The sequence below is a fragment of the Hibiscus syriacus genome, unplaced genomic scaffold, assembly GCF_006381635.1.
Source record: "Hibiscus syriacus cultivar Baekdansim isolate YM2019G1 unplaced genomic scaffold, ASM638163v2 tig00112349_pilon, whole genome shotgun sequence".
Lineage (NCBI taxonomy): Eukaryota > Viridiplantae > Streptophyta > Magnoliopsida > Malvales > Malvaceae > Hibiscus > Hibiscus syriacus.
The window spans coordinates 86,795-104,646 of record NW_024063310.1 but is presented as its reverse complement, the minus strand read 5'-3'; the positions used below and the strand labels follow the sequence as shown (position 1 = coordinate 104,646).

The 17,852-nt window shown below is 34.3% G+C and overlaps 2 protein-coding genes across 2 annotated transcripts; both read right to left on the bottom strand.

The window, feature by feature from the left end:
• Positions 1 to 3,462: 3,462 nt before the first annotated feature.
• On the bottom strand, positions 3,463 to 4,103 carry LOC120178414 (protein MICROTUBULE BINDING PROTEIN 2C-like). The gene is made up of 3 exons (XM_039184265.1): positions 3,993 to 4,103; positions 3,706 to 3,861; positions 3,463 to 3,603 (listed from the first exon to the last, which is right to left on the bottom strand). Exons 1-3 carry the CDS (start codon positions 4,101 to 4,103, stop codon positions 3,463 to 3,465), a joined length of 408 nt encoding a protein of 135 aa, XP_039040196.1.
• Positions 4,104 to 7,045: 2,942 nt separating this feature from the next.
• On the bottom strand, positions 7,046 to 8,013 carry LOC120178393 (dof zinc finger protein DOF5.4-like). The gene has a single exon (XM_039184251.1). The coding sequence runs from the start codon at positions 7,978 to 7,980 to the stop codon at positions 7,120 to 7,122; it is 861 nt and encodes a 286-aa protein (XP_039040182.1). The 5' UTR covers positions 7,981 to 8,013; the 3' UTR covers positions 7,046 to 7,119.
• Positions 8,014 to 17,852: the final 9,839 nt, after the last annotated feature.

Here is a 17,852-nt window from a genome sequence, read left to right as displayed (position 1 = left end):
CTAGAGAGAAAGAGGAAAGAAAAAAAAATAGTGAAATGAAATGGAAAAAAGGAAAAAGGGTTTATGTGCTCTCGACTAAACGATGTCGTTTAGGGGATATGATTTCCAGAATTCAGCGTGTGGGTTAATAGCTTCTGTGGCCATCCGAGTTTTGTAAACATTTCATTTTGGTCACTTAATGAAAGTTTACAGTTCATGTTTCTGGCCCTTAATTTTGACTGATTTACGTCCTAATCATTGGTTGCTTGCTAGTATGTTTGGGTTAAATATCTGATGTGATTCGTTAAATTTAGATTTATCACATTTTAGTCCTTCTGGTGTTGTTATAAGAGAATGCTTTATTTATGTTTTATATCCCTCTAAGGTTGTTGTATGCTTGTCTTGTCACCATCTTAGTTTATTATAAGTGAATATATGGGATAAATATTGTAGCCTCCTGTATTTTTAGTTGTTCCAATTTAGTCCCTGTATTGTTATATATATGTGTATATTTTATTTCAATATACGAATATATGATATATATATGTGGACCATGTGTTTTTATTTAAAGATGCCATTTTTATTTTTTATTATACATGTTGATATTTTGTAAATATTTAATGTTATTTATAAAAGCTTAATTATTCGACTAACCTATGAAAGACCTCCAAACATTGGGTACCCTTCCGAGTTATTAGAATAAATAATTTTAAATTATTATTGTTGTTTATTTAAATTTATGATATATTAAATCAGTTTACATATTTTATTCACTTTAAACAAATCTAAGTTTGTCATTTTCATATTTTTGTTTAATGAAATATTTTAATAAATAAATGTTCATTATTTTTATTTTATTTTATTTATTTGTCATGATGTGTGGATATTTTCATCTATTCTAGTGTCATTTATTACTGTTACATTATAAATCATGTATTTATTTTCTTTGCAAAGGTAATATTGTCTCGCGTTGTGGGTTAAAGAAATTACGTCCAATATAACTGTATTTCAATTTGTGCTAATTCACGTAGAAATGGAACATCTTTTTAAATAAAATCGAGTGAATTAAATCAATTTATCGAGTCAATTATTTTTAAAAGATATTCACTTATTTTTCAAATTCGTTAGAATAAAAGGATCATAATCTAAAATTTAAATTCAAATTAGTAAAATTTTGCCATTTTATACAACATATAATCGAAGGTATTAATTTTGGGCGATGTGGGGGTATTTACTCTTTTCCACGCGTAATCAGTTCTCGGACCTTTTAAAATGAATATTTGGTAAAAACAGACCAACTTTTGTCTTTGAAATATTTTTCCTTTAAAATTATTTTAAAGGACATTTTTAGATATTCGACCTACTTGACTCAAAGGTCGATGGTAACTCTAAATTTCAAATTAACTAAATTCCTATTTTTCAATAAAGTCATAATTATTTTTTAAATTAATTTTCATTTTAAAAACGTTATGATAATATGTATATATTACCAATATAAATATATATTTCTTGTTGTGAATTATTGATTAGATGATTAATTTTTTATAAAAAAATAATAATAATAAAAATCAACATAAGATTATTAAATAAATTAAAAATAATAACTCCTCCAAAATATCTAAAATATCATTTGTTACATTAAATTATAAAATGATACAAAATATTTGTTTAAATCTACATTAATTATATTTATCGAATTAGGTATTGTAAAGTTTCTTTATGTGATTAATGCTTCTAACATGATTTTTTTATTCAAAATATCAATATTTTGAATGCCCTAAATTTTTTAATATTTTAATTTCATCCTTAAACTATAACTTCATTCTAAATTGATCATGAAACTTTTGAATATTATAATGTCATCCCCAAATGATGTAACATAAACCCTAATTAATGTTGAGTTTAAATAAAACAATGATTTAACTTTCAATTTATTTCTAATTAATGTTGAGTTTAAATAAAACAATGATTTATTTTCTATGAACTTTTGCATAAATATTTTGACTTTAATATTAAGAATTTAACTTGTTAAAAGAAAATATCTCAAGGACAATTTGGTAAAACATATATTTTTCTTATCTTATATTCTATCAATCAAACATTATAATCTTACATTCCTGTCGAGCAAACCAAACAAGGTAATACAACATTCCCAGTAATATGTTAAGTAATGTAACATTCCGGTAATCTTATTACTAATGATAATCTTACATTTTGTGAACCAAACGACCCCTTATTATTTGTCTCATCACATTTTACGTAATAAACATTAATACTTATATGATAAATAATAATTTTATTAACAATGAACATGGTTAGCATATATCGGTAGTTTAAGTGTGAAATTAGGTCGTCTAAAATTTTGAGGACTAGAGTTTCATAGTTTAAGGATGAAATTGAAATATTCAAAAGTTTAGAGACTAATTTGGAAAGAAAGTAATAGTTTAGAGATGAAATTGAAATATTTAAAATTTTTAGTATCAATATATAATAAGAGTTATAAATTGAGGTCGCATTATACGTATAACTGTTTACGAAAAGAAAAAAGAATATAAAAATAGTAAAATTAGTTATCTTCCGTCAATAAAAAATAAATGTATTTTCTATTGTTATGTTTAAATAAAAAATACAATAAATATGACAAATAATTAAAAAATGAGATAGAAATGAAATTAATGGTTAAGTTGACTAATAATTTAAGTACAGTAATAAATTGGATTTGATGAGCTGTCTATAGGGCCCAATTTGTGAGTTATTAATTAATGGTTAAGTTGACTAATAAATGTATCTTCCGATTGATTTATGATTGTTCAAGAAAGAAATAGGAAATCATTAACTACATTTAAAACATTGTTCAAAGGCACGTGCAACATGGAACCTACTATTTTTTTTTTAATTAATATAGGTCGATTATAACTGATAGTATCTGTTTTAGATATTCTAAATTTTCTAACAACGATTACTCAAATATTCTACAGTCGTTAGTGCTCAAATAAGAGAAAGTGAGCATTAAGGCTGGTCATGAGTCAAGTCGTATTTTTGATTAATTCATATATTATCTGAAAAGTAAACTTTTTCACCCATATTCGTATCGACATAGATTTAGAAAAATTCTACTGAATAAGTTAAAATCTGCACTCAACCCTATCTAACATGACTTATATATTATAAGTATCTAATTGAAAAAATATTGAGAGAATTATATTTTTATAATTATCTCTAAATATATTAAAGATAATTATAATATTATCACGGATCGAGTTTTTTCACCATAAACTCAAACCCATCTAATCCTTATAAAAACTTGACTTCACTCATCTTGAACCCAAATCTTGAAAAGAGCAAACTTTGATCCGATAGGAACCCGATAAATTTGAGTCAAATGCCCAGCCCATTGAAAATAGATAGTGATTATATCAGGGGCTCAATTTGATTGTGAGTCTTAAAATTCAGTGATAAAAAGTTTTAAGAGCTGCATTTATTTTATAAATTGGAGATGTAACCTTGCATTAGCTCAGCAGCAAGGGATTCTTCATCTTGCTTCTCTTTGGCCGCATCGAGAGCGGCGGCGTAAGCTCGCCTCGCTTCTTCGATCTTTGGTATCTTCCTATCATCTTCGTCGTCCTATTTACACCGAAATCGAAACCGATACAATACTTTTAAGAAAAATAAAAAATACGAAGGAAAATTTCAATAAATTGATTAAGAAAAGGATAGTGAACTTACTATGTAAATGAGATGCTCCAAATGATACGACGCGACATCATAGTCTTCGACACGTACGATACGAGTATTCTTCGTCAAGCCATTTAACAACGGCACGAATGATGAAAATTCTCCTCGCATGGAGTCCAAGGCAGCCTGTTTGTCTGCTAGTTTCATCTATGGACAACAAGGAAGTAACATGAATTTAGAGTTTAATTCAATCGATTTATTCAATTACGTTATGATATGCACATAATGTGTACATATATATATATATATATTCTAGCAGGAAGACATGAAAAGTGTACCTTGGCATCATAGAGCCGCAGCTGAATTGAGTTGATCAAAGAGTCCTTTTCTGCCGCAACTCGGTTCAGTTGATCAAGTTCAGCTTGAACATCATTAATCTGCTCCCTCATCAGCTCCTCCTTCTCCGATAATCTTTTCCGAAGATCCTCCACTTGTCGTCTCAGTACAATCAACTCCTAGTTTTCTTTTTCGGGTATCGAAGAAAAGATCGATAAACCGTCACAATTCTCGTCTACTCGATCCTTTTCCCGCTTCACCGGAATAGATAAAGATGTGTTCCTTCCTTCTACATTGCTAACCTTTATGAACAAAAACAACAACATGGCGTATTTATATAAAGAGATTAAATTAATAGAATATGAGAGCAAATTTGATAGCAAAGGGGTTAGATAATGAAGAATTGTAATGGAAATCTATTGAACATTGGATGTTTTATATCTCTGCTGTCCACACAAATGTCTGATGAAGAGTCAATTATGCATACTATAATAAGAGCACCACTTCAATTCAACAAATACCAACAATTGATAACCAAAAAAAGGGGAAATTGTTTAAAGTCATGTGAAAACACCGATGATTACTGAACAATATATAAAGTTCAGTGAGAAAATTGAACGGATTTAAAGTATAATGAATGAAATAAGAAATAAAGAAAAATACAATGATGATTCGTGTAATTTACCCATATTATAATTACATACGGGTATGGATCTTGTTGAATGGAGTGCGATTATAAATCTCTAATTAGGGCATCTCCAACGTTACTTCAGTGTGGAGAATATCTCCACTTTGGAGATAATATTTTTCTTCGGCCTATCGTCAATGTGCTCTTCATTGTAGCGATCTGCTACAATGCGTGTCACATCTGACGTGACACTGTAATTGTGTTACAATTTCTTTTTTTTGTTGTTGTAATTTTTTGGGATTTTTTTTTAAAAGTTCAAGTAGATTAAATTGTAAGCTAGATAAAAAATATATTGAAATTAGATAAATAAATATACTAATTTTTTTTTGTAATTTTTCTGATTTTTTTTAAAATTCAAATAGATTAAATTGCAAGATCAAATATGCAACTACTCATTTTGCTCTACGAAATGCACTAATTGAGCATTTGTGGAATGAATATTCTAATTTTGAGAATTAAAATATATAATTATGTAACTTATGTTTTTTTGCATTTTTATTATGAATTGTAATTTTCTTATTTATTTGTATTTTCGCAATTTATGAATATTTTATTTATACTTTTTATCTTGATATTTATTAGAAATGTATATGTTTTATTTTATATTTGCAAAATCAATATTATAATTGTTAAATATTGTGAATAAAGTATAGTTGATGGTAATGTAGATATATTGCTGGAGATGAATTATTGTTTCATATTTAAAGTAGAGATAGAGATGTTGTAGAGTAGAGATGAGGATTGGAGATGGACTTGCACTTTTTTAAGAAGTAAAATTAAAAATAGATATAATTACAAACATAAGACATCAAAATAAAAAAGAAAAAATAAATTATGAGTATTAAAGATGGTTATGAGTCGGATTGAGTTAAATTTTTAACCGATCAGAATCTGACCCAAATATTATACCCTTTCACCTATCACTTATCTTATTTAGATTGAGTCAAACTTCAGCCGACCCGAAACCTAACTTGATTTTTGGGATAAAACTAACACCATACCCGATCTTATTTTTGTATTAAAAAACTCACACCTTATCCATTTTGACATAAATATATAAAACAATACTTTTTATTTGCTAAAATGGAGACATAATTATAGTTAGATATAGAGCAAGATGATTATTTTTAATTATCCCTAAATATATAAAAGATAATTATATTATTTTTTCGAATCTAATATTTTTCACCACTCCAACTAGACTTTCCCTTAAAACCTCTGACTTAAACTGTATTTTCAAAAACAAAAAGAATTTTGTTTTTGGGAATGGAAAGAGCTGGCTTAAGAAGAAGCTAGACTAACATGAACTATTTTTACAATATGGGGGACCAGCAGTGTCCCTATGGAGAAGATCTTGTACGCATCTTGGGGGGAGAAACATGGTGGAGCATTTCAAAATCATCTTGAGGAGCATGCTTCGCCAAAGTATCCGCAACCTGATTTGCCTCTCGAGGTATCCAAAGAAAGTTGACAAATCGATGCTCGATGTTCGAGCCCGGAAATAGAACGAACAAGCGATAAATGACTGTGGTGAGCTTGAGTATCTGTGAGCAGCTCGATGGCCCTCAAACAGTACGATTGCACCTAAATAAAATCAAAGCCGAAATCTGCAGCTATACGCAATCCTTCATAGATGGCCCAAAGCTCGGTTTGGAGAATGTAGATGGAGCCAATATTGCGGGCAAAACCATGCATCCAACAGCCCGAACTATCTCTGAAAACCCCTCCAATTGTGGATTTTCCTGTCTTGCAGCAAACAGCCCCATCTATGTTGAGGGCGGACCATCGTTGAAGTGGAAGGCTCCATTGAATCACGGTCGGCACGATATTCAAAGGAGGCAGCTGAGGGGATCGGATGGCAGACGTTACATAGTGCTTCGACCAAGTAATACTTTGCTGAATAATATAGTGGGAAGTATGGTTGTTGCTATCCTGAAAGATGGATGAGTTACGAGACTTCCAAACGCTCCAAACAAGTGCAGCGAAGAAGGTATTCCAAGAAGTGTTAGCTGCGTCTCTATTTCTGTATTTATGTTGAAGATTTATTTTTATATTTTAAATTTATTTATATTTTATATAATAACCTAATATATAACTATGCTTCTAAAATATATTTATCGTTATTTTTAGATTCTTGACATTTTTTAATTAAAATTTACCATTTAGTCAATTTATTTAAGACATAAAAGTAAATAAAGACATATTTAAGTTAAGTTACAAAAGATATTAAAAATTTAAAGATATAAAATTAAATTATTAATAAAAATTTAAAATTTTTAAGAAATCGATCATAGTCAGAAAATAGGCTTAGATTAGATTTGAGATATTAGTAATAAAAGAAGATATTTATATTTTTCTCGGGGGAAAATCAAACTCATATATATTTTTTAATTAGTGTAGTTAATAAATAATTTAAATGGAAATTAAAGGTAAGATACAATTTACGGGAGATAGAGTGACGGATCATATTTATTATCCCACTGACTTCCGTTCCAGTACGTCTGATCAACAGTTTCGTTGCAAAGATCACCCAACTCTGTCCGTTGAAACCCATTCCCTTCCCAATCAAACGGTCCAAATCCTCCACAACCTGCACCCTCCGATCTATGATGCAATTCTGATAACTCAATCTGCACCGTCTGATCAAGCAATAATCCCCTGGTGACATCATTCCACTGTGCTTGCTCATTTAACGCAGCCGAACCAGAACCAAACGGCACCGTTTCATCGTTCGACGATGCGGCCACGCTGGTAAAGCTCCCAATCTCCGTCAACCCTAAATTATTACGGTTCCGGTAAAACTTCGAATCGTTTACATTTATCAAGCTAGAATGATATGTTACTCCCGACGCCGCTTCGGCTGTGCTGCCCGCGGAGCTACTGTTGTTGCTGTCCGTCACCGGAACGTTAAAATTGGCTGCAGTAAGACTCAAACTCTCGCTGCTAGAATTAGAATTCTCTTTGAATTGATGTTCACGGTGTTGTTGCTGTAGCTGTGGATCTGCAGAGACGGCGGAGGCTGCGGTGATTTCGGTCGCAGGTTTGGTTTTGGAGCGCTTGGCCTTGCGGCAGCCACCGCCAACGGGGACGTTTCGAAGTACGCCACCTCTTGTCCAGTAACGACGGCAGCTCTTGCAGAAATGACGTGGTTGAGAGAGGTTGTAGTTGTTGTAGTAACAGAATTTTGTGTTGAGAGAATCGCAGCGGGGGCAGTTGAGGGGAAGGTGGTGGTTCTGCTGCCGTAACCTCTTGTCTCCTCCACCTCCGCCGCCGCTGCCTACGATCGACTGTATGTCTTGCATTGCTATTCGCTAACGACTCTCGCTCCCCGTGAGCAGCAGTGATTTGTTTATTTTAATATCAAGAAAAAATATATATAGTGTTCTGTAGAAATACCAGCTTACCCCTATTTCAAAACGAGGCGTGTGTGCGTTAGGGGAGAAAATGAGTGGGGGACGTGTGAGGGGAATAAAGAGATCGTGACCGTTGCTTGAGAACAAGTGGACAGTCAAGATCTTCCCAAAATCAAGTTGTCGGCCACACTCTTTTTAAAATACGTGATATTGAAGTTGCCACGTTACGTATTATAATTGGTGAATCATGTGAATGATAGAATTAAAAATGTAGGTTAAGGTATATAAATAATAGGATAAACCACTCAACTATAGTAAAAAATTATTTTTATTATTTATGTTTTAATTTAATTAAATAAACCATTTAATTATTTAAATAATTTAATTAAATTATTTGCCGTTAACAGTTAATGAAACATATGACGTGGTAGTTAAAAATATTTTAACATAATTACACAAGTGATCCATAATATTTATATATTCTTTCAATTTGATCTTTATTTTAATAAATTAAAATAATGACAAATGTCATCACTCAATTGGATAACTAAATTTATTTTAGTTTAATTCAAATTTAAAGATTTACTTTTCTCAAAAAAAAAATAAACCAACACATATAAGGGGAAGGTGGGGAACCCTTGGGTGAAATGAAAATAACCAAATCATTGGCATCAATTTAGTTACCTTTATATAACAAATAATATATATCTTGTAGCTCAGTAATTTTTTTATACAACAAATAATATAATTTATAAATAAAAATTTGTTATATTAAAAAAATACGAATATATAAAATATATTAAAATAATAAAAATATAATACAAATATATATATTTTAAAATATATTAACTTAAAAATATAAAGTATATAAAATATATTTTTAATACGAATATAATACGAGTATATTTTTTTAAAAATATTTTTTATTATTTTTATATATTTGTATTTTTTTTGTTAATGTAAAAAATATTCTTAATTTTTATTTATTAATTATATGATTTTTTTACCCGAGATATATGTTGTTTGTTGTATAAAGATAACTAAATTGATATGTTGGCACAATGGTTTGATTCTTTCCATTTCACTCATGGGGTCTTGGGTTTTGATCCCACCTCCCTATGGTTTATTTTCTATAAGTAATATGGACCGATTATGTAATTATATCAAAATATTTTTAAATGTTACGTCACAAGTTCCGTTAATTGTTAACGGTATGTGATTTGATTGAAATATTTAAATAGTTTGATAGTTTGTTTGATTAAATTGAAATATTGGTGGTCAAAATAATTTTTGACTATAGTTAAGTGATCACCCTTGTAGTTTACCTAAATAATATCCGATTATAAAATGTTGTCGTGGTAAGTCTTATGAGCTATTAGAGTTATAAAATAATTATTAAATTATTCATATGTTTAAAACTCTTTTTTTTAAATATCGATTGTTATCCTAATCAAATATGACGCAATGTTATTGAAACTATGATTAGTTAGCATGTAACATAACACATATGAGTTTAAAACTAATAAACACTCGATTTTTATTGTGGAGGACTTTTTTTTTCAATTATACCTTTAAATTATGTAAAAAAAATACTACTTCATACGTCCTATTTATATTGTATATTATTGATTTTTCACGGAATTTTAAAAAGAAAAAGTTTATATAAAAAATGTGTTGTAAAAAATAAAAATAAAAATTTTATCTTAGAAAAGTTAAAATTTATTTCATTGAGAAACTAAAAAAAAGAGTATAAAAGAAAATAGGTCTAATAAAAATTATTGATTTTTTAAATGGATAATTTAAATGAAATAATTTTTAAAACACAAGAGGTGACAATTTTTTTTTGAATTAATCACTGATATCCAATCTATTGAATGACTAATCCAGATTGAGTATTGTAGAGGCGAGGGCGACCCTCCCAACCCAGTTTGCTCCATTCGCAAACGCCATGATTCGAACTCCTAACCTTACTTAAGAGACCTAATGCGTCATCCTACTAGATCAACTAGTTGTTGGTCAAGAGGTGACAACTTTAATTGGACAAAGAGTATATAAAACATAATTATTTCACTCTATTTCATATAGAAATATATATAAAATTTAACTAATTATTTTCATTGACGTTGCATTTAATTGTAATTAAGAACACTATGACAATACAACGTGAATTAGGTCTCGAGGCATTATTAGTCATTCAATGACTCTTGTTCTTGTATACGGCTTGACGTGGTGCAATCATTGCCTTGTAAAGTGACATTGTGTTGTAACTTTCCACTTAAAATTCAATTCAATAAAATTAACTTTAAATAACGTTTCGCTTTCACATTTATATAAAAAAATGAATAATTATCTTGAAAATGACATGAAAGAAAGAAAAAATTAAAATAAATGATTTTTATTAGTTGAAACCATAAAAAAATGCACAAATTTCATATAATTATTTTTCGTGTTTACGAGTATAGTGTCTCGTTCCACGCTATCCTTTTCCATATTTATTCACATCAATATCTATGTTTTATTTTTAAATTTAATTAAAAATATGAAAAGATTCGATTGTATTAAAACGTGGCAAAATGCCATGAATTATTGTTGGATTTTTAGGTTTTTCGATTATGTTTTTCGGTGCTTTCAACGGCTACAACCGTTCGTACGTTACACGACCATCATCTTGTTTTCCTCGTCGTGCTCCAATCAAAACCTAACCAATGTTGACTGTTCGTCGTTGGAGATGAGGCAACGGGAGGGAGAGGGACGATTAGGGAGAAAAGGTGATTTTTTTAAATTATTTTTTTAGAAAATAATATTTTTATTATTAAAATTTTAAAAATAAAAATATAATGGTAGACACCTTGTAACAACCCGAAAATTTTAAAATAATATATTTAATTGGGAATTGAGGTTTTAATTAAGTTAATTGGTGAAATTTGAGGATTTAATTGGAAGTTTTTAAAACTTGTAGCATGTTTTAAAAAGTGGAGGAAATTCAGTGACCAATCACTGAATAATGCCAAGGAGTGTCGGCAGATTGTTCTTCTTCTTATATGCGTGCAAATTGATTCTGGTTTCATACCAGAACAATTTGCTAAGTTTTTACCCCACGCACCTCAACTTCCGACGACGATTCTGACACCGTCCGAATTCCGATCGTCGTTTTGAAAGTACCATCGTGTTCGTTATCGAGTCAGGAACAATCCCCTCAATTTAATTGAAGCGAAACGCTGCCAAACGTCGTGAATTTCAAGTCAAAGCATCGACGTTTTTTTTAAGCTCAATCGCCTAGAAAATCCTAAATTCATCGTCGATCGTTGCTCCTTTTACGACACCTCCCGCACCATCGTGTTCCTTGTGCCGTTCCAAGTCCGCCGGTGTCATCCTCGATCTCCGTTGACGGCGGCGCGTGGGGAGGTGGATCAGTCAAAGATTCGGCCGAGTCGAAATCGAGCTCTCCGCCGTTCAAAAATTTGAACCGATCTTTGTAAGTATCTCGAAATCGCTCAAAATAATTTTTAGAAATTTTTCCGTGATTTTTAGAGCCCCGGAGGACGTCGCACGCGCCCACACGCGCCGCCGCAGGCGAGTGAACGCTGGAAACCGGTTTTGACCGGTTTAACCGGTTTTGAACCGGTTTTGACCGGTTTGACCGGTCACGACCCGTTTACCCGTTTACCCGACCCGTTGACCCGACCCGACCCGTTGACCGTTGACCGTTGACCGGTGCTATTCTGGGAATTAATTCGGTTTTGGTGCTATTCTGGGAATTAATTCGAAATGGGTGCTATTTTGGTAATTTTTTTTAAAAGGGTGCTATTTGTGTAAAATGTTTGACAGTTTGTTGACCTCCTTTGACCAGAACTTTGACCGGCTTTGACCAGCTATTAGACGACCTTTGTTTTTGACCAAGAATACCTATCCTGATAGTTTTCGACGTTCCGAATCCGTTTTTGGGGTCCGTTTTGCTAAATTCAAACCCGAAAGTCTCCAAATCGTCAGTCAACCCCGTTGACTTTAATTTTGACCAAGAATTCGAAATTTCGGAAGGTCATACTTTATATTTTTCGACGTCCTGAATTTGATTCCGAAGTCCGTTTTGCCAAATTCTGACCCGAAATTCCCGAATCGAGCTTGTAAACCCAAAAGGCTTAATATTTTAATATTTTGATTATTTAAACGAGATTTATTCAATAAAATATTTTATGAAGGTACTCGTGTTTCACCTGAACAAGGATCAATTAGGTCCGGTATTATCCGTTCGTTAGATCAGCCTGAACCGCGTACTACGAGAATTACCCGTAGGTTTCTGTATATTATTTAAATAATATTTAGATTATTTATATTAGGATTCCAATATGGATTTTTCCAATTCGTAGGATCTAGCGCTGCAGCAGAACGTGATCGACAGACCCAGCAATAGGCTTCCCTATCTGATTTCTCAGACTGTTACAGGTGTGTTTCCCGACAGTGTTAATTATTTCTGTTTTAAAATATACATCTGAACATTATGTATATGACATCTGATTTGCCACATATTTCTGAAATGAATTCTGGTTACGGTATTTTATACCGATCTTCTGAATATTGAATATTCGATATCTGAAATTCTGTATACTACTGACTTGTCTTCTGATTTCCGTATTTCTGTATATTATTGTTAAGCATGAACACTTTTATGTTTTAAAGATTTAATCATTGTTTTCATTCAAATACATTCGTGAACATCTCCATCATTGGGGGGTATCGTTGAAGGAAGTATATCCGTAGGTTCCTCGGCTTTGTGCTCAGGGCCTTATTTGTTGTGTGGGCTGGGTGTATGGTTCTGGGGAACCTACACATTCTGTTGTGATGGGCTGGGGGTAGTGTTCATATTTTTTTTACGACATGATTGCATAAACCGACTTTACTGGAATATTTTTATCAGTATGTTTTTATATACACTGTATGGAACACACTGGGCTTTTTAGCTCATTCTGTAATTTTAACATTTTTCAGATAACAGCAGACCGTAAGCTAGCAGATTTGGCATCAGGAGAAATCAACTACTTTATTTTGTACGAACATATATTTCTATATGTTTTTTTTTGGTTATGTTTGGTGACATGTATTTTATTATCGTTTTGGACATATTTGTATTATTAATATTATGTTCTATATTATATTTATCGTCCTATAAGTGGAAAAAAAAAACCTCTGAATGGGATATGTGACCACTTAGGTTTGGGTCTAACTCACAGACCAGGTCTAGGGGGTTACATTTGGTGGTATCAGAGCTTTCGGTTTTAAACACTCGGACTGTATATGGGTCCTAAACTTTGAATTTTTAAGAAATAAAAAAAATGTCACCTTATGTTATGATTTAAAGTTTTATCGAGATCCCTGATGCTAATCTGACATATGTTTCAAATTCTTCTGTAGAGCCTTATAGATCCAACGATGAATACTGCTAGAGGTCGTAGGACAGGACGTGGACGTGGTAGAGGGCGAGTCACTCGACCTTCTGTTACGATAGAAGATCCGATGTCAGCACGTGATCCTCCTGTTCCGCAAGTAGATCCGACTCTTTCTCATGATGATCAGTTTACTCCTATGAGAGACCCTCCCATCACTGAAGATGAGGATTCTGAGATGAATGAAGACGCCATTAATAGAGCTATCTTCCGCATGTTTCAGAGAGCTGCTAGAGCCCCTAGTAACATGACTGCAGTGGAGATTTCAAATTCTCTGGTTGCTGCTGGTGTAGTACCATTCGAGGGTATTACTGGTGGACCTCCGACAGACGCTGAGTATTGGCTGGAGGACACAGAAAGGATTATGGATGAGATGGACCTCAGACCTGAGCAAAAGTTAAAGGGGGCCCTAACTATGTTGAAGAAAGAAAGCTTCAGATGGTGGCAATCCATTTCTGGTAGTATTCCGAGGAACCAATTAACATGGGATCTTTTCAAGACGCGCTTCCGAAGTCGCTACATCGGAGAGAGATATCTGCAGGAGCGACGCCAGGAGTTTCAGAATCTGGAGCAGGGTAATATGTCTGTTATGGATTATGAGGTTGAATTCATCCGATTGAGCCGATATGCTCCTGGACTTGTGGATACTGAGACAGATCGATGCTTGAGGTTCGAGAATGGACTCAGGTATGAAATCAGGAGTCGAGTCGCTACTCACCGAGAGAGGAATTTTGATGCTTTGGTTGAGATAGCCAAGACTGCTGAGGAAATAGAGCGACTGGGTATGGAGCATCGGAGAGATAGTGATCGAGCTCAAACCCGATTCAGGAGGCCTTCTGGTTCTGTTAATTCTTCTGCACATCCTAGCAAGAGGGGCAGGGGTGAATCTTTTCAGAGAGGTAGTGCAAGTGCCAGGCCTGTAGCATCCAGTTCTTCAGCTATTCAATCTTCTAGACCTGTTGATTCTGGTTCGCAGCCATGTAATTATTGTGGAAAACCTCATCCTGGGGAATGCATGAGAAAATTTGGTACCTGTTTTAAATGTGGTTCTGGTGACCATTTTATAAGGGATTGTCCATTATCAGTTACTACAGTTCAGACGCCAGCTCGTACTCCCGCTCGTACTCAGAGTACTGTTCAGACTCCTGTAGGTGGTCGTACTCAGGAGAGAGCACCTGGATCGGCTAATAGAGGCCGAGCATCTCAGAGTAGGGGTCTAATCAGATCTGAAGCCAGACAACCTGCATTGGTTTACACTGCTAGACTTCGACAAGATCGAGATGGGCCTGATGTGACTGCAGGTACTGTTACTATTCATTCAGTTCCATACTTTGCATTGTTTGATAGTGGCTCTACAAATTCCTATGTATCACATTCCGTTTCTGAGGGTCTAAATATTCCTGTTAAGAATACTGAGCGTTCAGTGATAGTTCAAAGTCCCTTAGGTCAATCTATTGTGTTGGATCGTATTTTTAGAGAGTGCCCTATAGAGATCAATGGGAGATTTTTCTGGCTGACCTGATGGAGTTACCCTTTGAAGAGTTCGATTTGATTCTTGGCGTAGATTGGTTGGACAAACATCGAGTAAATATTGATTTTGAGACTAAGAGAGCTGTTCTGAAGACCCCAGATAATCGAAAGATTGTAATGATTGGGGAACGACGGGGATTTCTGACGAATGTTGTGTCTGCCTTGGTAGCGGAGAAGATGATCAGGAAGGGTTCCGAGGCGTTTCTTGCTTATATTTTGGACACTAGGAGATCGCAATCCGATATTGAAAGCATCCGAATTGTCAAGGAATTTTCTGATGTTTTTCCCGAGGAGTTGCCTGGATTACCTCCTGATAGAGAAGTCGAGTTTGTGATTGAAGTCTATTCTGGTTCCACCCCGATTTCAATGGCTCCTTATCGTATGGCCCCAAAGGAGCTTAAGGAACTGAAAGTTCAACTTCAGGAGTTGTTGGACAGGGGATTTATTCGACCTAGTGTATCACCGTGGGGAGCCCCAGTTCTCTTTGTCAAGAAGAAAGATGGGACGTTGAGACTCTGTATCGATTATAGGAAACTGAACAAGCTCACGGTGAAAAACAAATATCCTCTGCCCAGAATCGACGATCTATTTGACCAATTTCGAGGGGCTTCTATCTTTTCAAAGATAGACTTACGATCTGGTTATTATCAACTCAAAGTGAAAGATTCGGATATTCCGAAAACTGCTTTCCGTACTCGATATGGGCACTATGAGTTTTTAGTGATGTCATTCGGGTTAACTAATGCCCCTGCTGCTTTTATGGATCTGATGCATAGAGTGTTTCGACCTTATTTGGACCGGTTTGTAGTTGTATTCATTGATGATATACTGGTGTATTCTAGAAGTGAAGTAGAACATGAGGAGCATTTAAGAATTGTTCTTCAGACTCTAAGGGAGAATAAGCTATACGCTAAGTTGAGCAAGTGTGAGTTCTGGCTCAGCGAAGTGACTTTTCTTGGACATATCGTCTCCGCTGATGGCATTCAGGTGGATCCAAGCAAAGTGGAGGCTATTCTGAACTGGAAGCAACCTAGAAATGTCTCTGAGATCCGTAGTTTCTTGGGCTTAGCTGGTTACTATCGTCGTTTCGTTGAGGGGTTCTCCCTTATTGCAGCTCCTCTGACGAAACTATTAAGGAAAGATGTTCCATTTGTCTGGTCTGAGGACCAACAAGCTAGCTTTGAGAAATTGAAGACTGTTCTAACTCAAGCCCCAGTGTTGATTCAGCCTGAATCTGGGAAGGATTTTTCTGTCTACAGTGATGCTTCTCATTCTGGATTAGGATGTGTTTTGATGCAAGATAGGAAAGTTGTCGCTTATGCGTCACGTCAGTTAAGGCCGCATGAGCGTAACTATCCTACTCACGATCTGGAATTAGCTGCTGTGGTTTTTGCTTTAAAGATCTGGAGACACTACCTCTACGGAGAAAAGTGTTATATCTATACTGATCATAAGAGTCTGAAGTATCTGCTTACTCAGAAAGAATTAAATTTGAGACAGCGTCGCTGGTTGGAGCTTTTAAAGGACTATGATTTTGAGATAGAATATCATCCAGGGAAGGCTAATGTAGTGGCAGACGCCTTGAGCCGTAAGGCGATATCAGATCTCAGAGCCTTATTTGCCAACTTGAGCTTATTTGATGATAATAGTTTGTTAGCAGAGTTACAGGTTAAACCTACTTTGGCCGAGGAGATTAAGGCTAAACAACTCCTTGATAACTCGTTGCTTTCCATTATTGAACAAGTTAAGCAAGGATCGAGTTCGGAGTATACTGTGGATCAGGATGGTATTTTGTGTTTTCACGGTCGTTACTGCGTCCCTAAAGATGATGAGTTGAGACGGGTTATTCTTCAGGAAGCTCATAGTAGTCCTTATGCCATGCATCCTGGCGGGGACAAAATGTACAATAATCTCAAAGAACGCTACTTTTGGACTGGTATGAAGAAAAATATTTCAGATTTTGTGGCGAGGTGTTTGACTTGTCAGCAGGTTAAGGCAGAGCACCAACATCCATCTGGATTATTACAGTCAATTAAGATTCCTGAGTGGAAATGGGAGCGTATTACGATGGACTTCGTTACTGGTCTTCCTCTAACTCCTTCCAAAAAGGATTCTATCTGGGTGATTGTTGATCGACTCACCAAGTCAGCGCACTTTATCCCTATTCGGGTTAATTATTCTCTGGATAAACTGGCTAAGTTGTATATTTCTGAGATCGTTAGACTTCATGGTGTTCCGTTGTCTATCATATCTGATCGAGATCCGAGATTCACTTCCAGGTTCTGGAAAGCTTTGCACGAGGCTCTGGGTACTCGTTTGAATTTCAGTACAGCTTTTCATCCTCAAACTGATGGACAGTCTGAGCGAGTGATTCAGGTGTTGGAGGATATGTTACGGGGCTGTGTGATTGATTTCCGTGGTAGTTGGGAAGATTTCTTGCCATTAGCTGAGTTTGCTTACAATAATGGTTATCAGGCAAGTATTCGCATGGCACCGTACGAGGCTCTGTATGGACGTAGATGTCGTACTCCTATATGTTGGACAGAGTTACATGATAGAAAAACTTTGGGTCCAGATTTGGTTCGAGAAACTGAAGATACTGTCAGACTGATCCGTGATCGCTTAAGAGAGGCATTTGATAGGCAGAAGTCATACGCAGATAAGCGACGTAAGGATATCGAGTTTGAGGTTGAAGATCAGGTTTTTCTCAAGGTATCTCCATGGAAGAAGGTATTGAGATTTGGACGTAAAGGTAAACTGAGTCCGCGATTTATTGGGCCGTATCGTATTCTGAAGAAAGTTGGACCTGTTGCTTATCAGCTTGAGTTGCCTTCCCAGCTCAGTCGTATT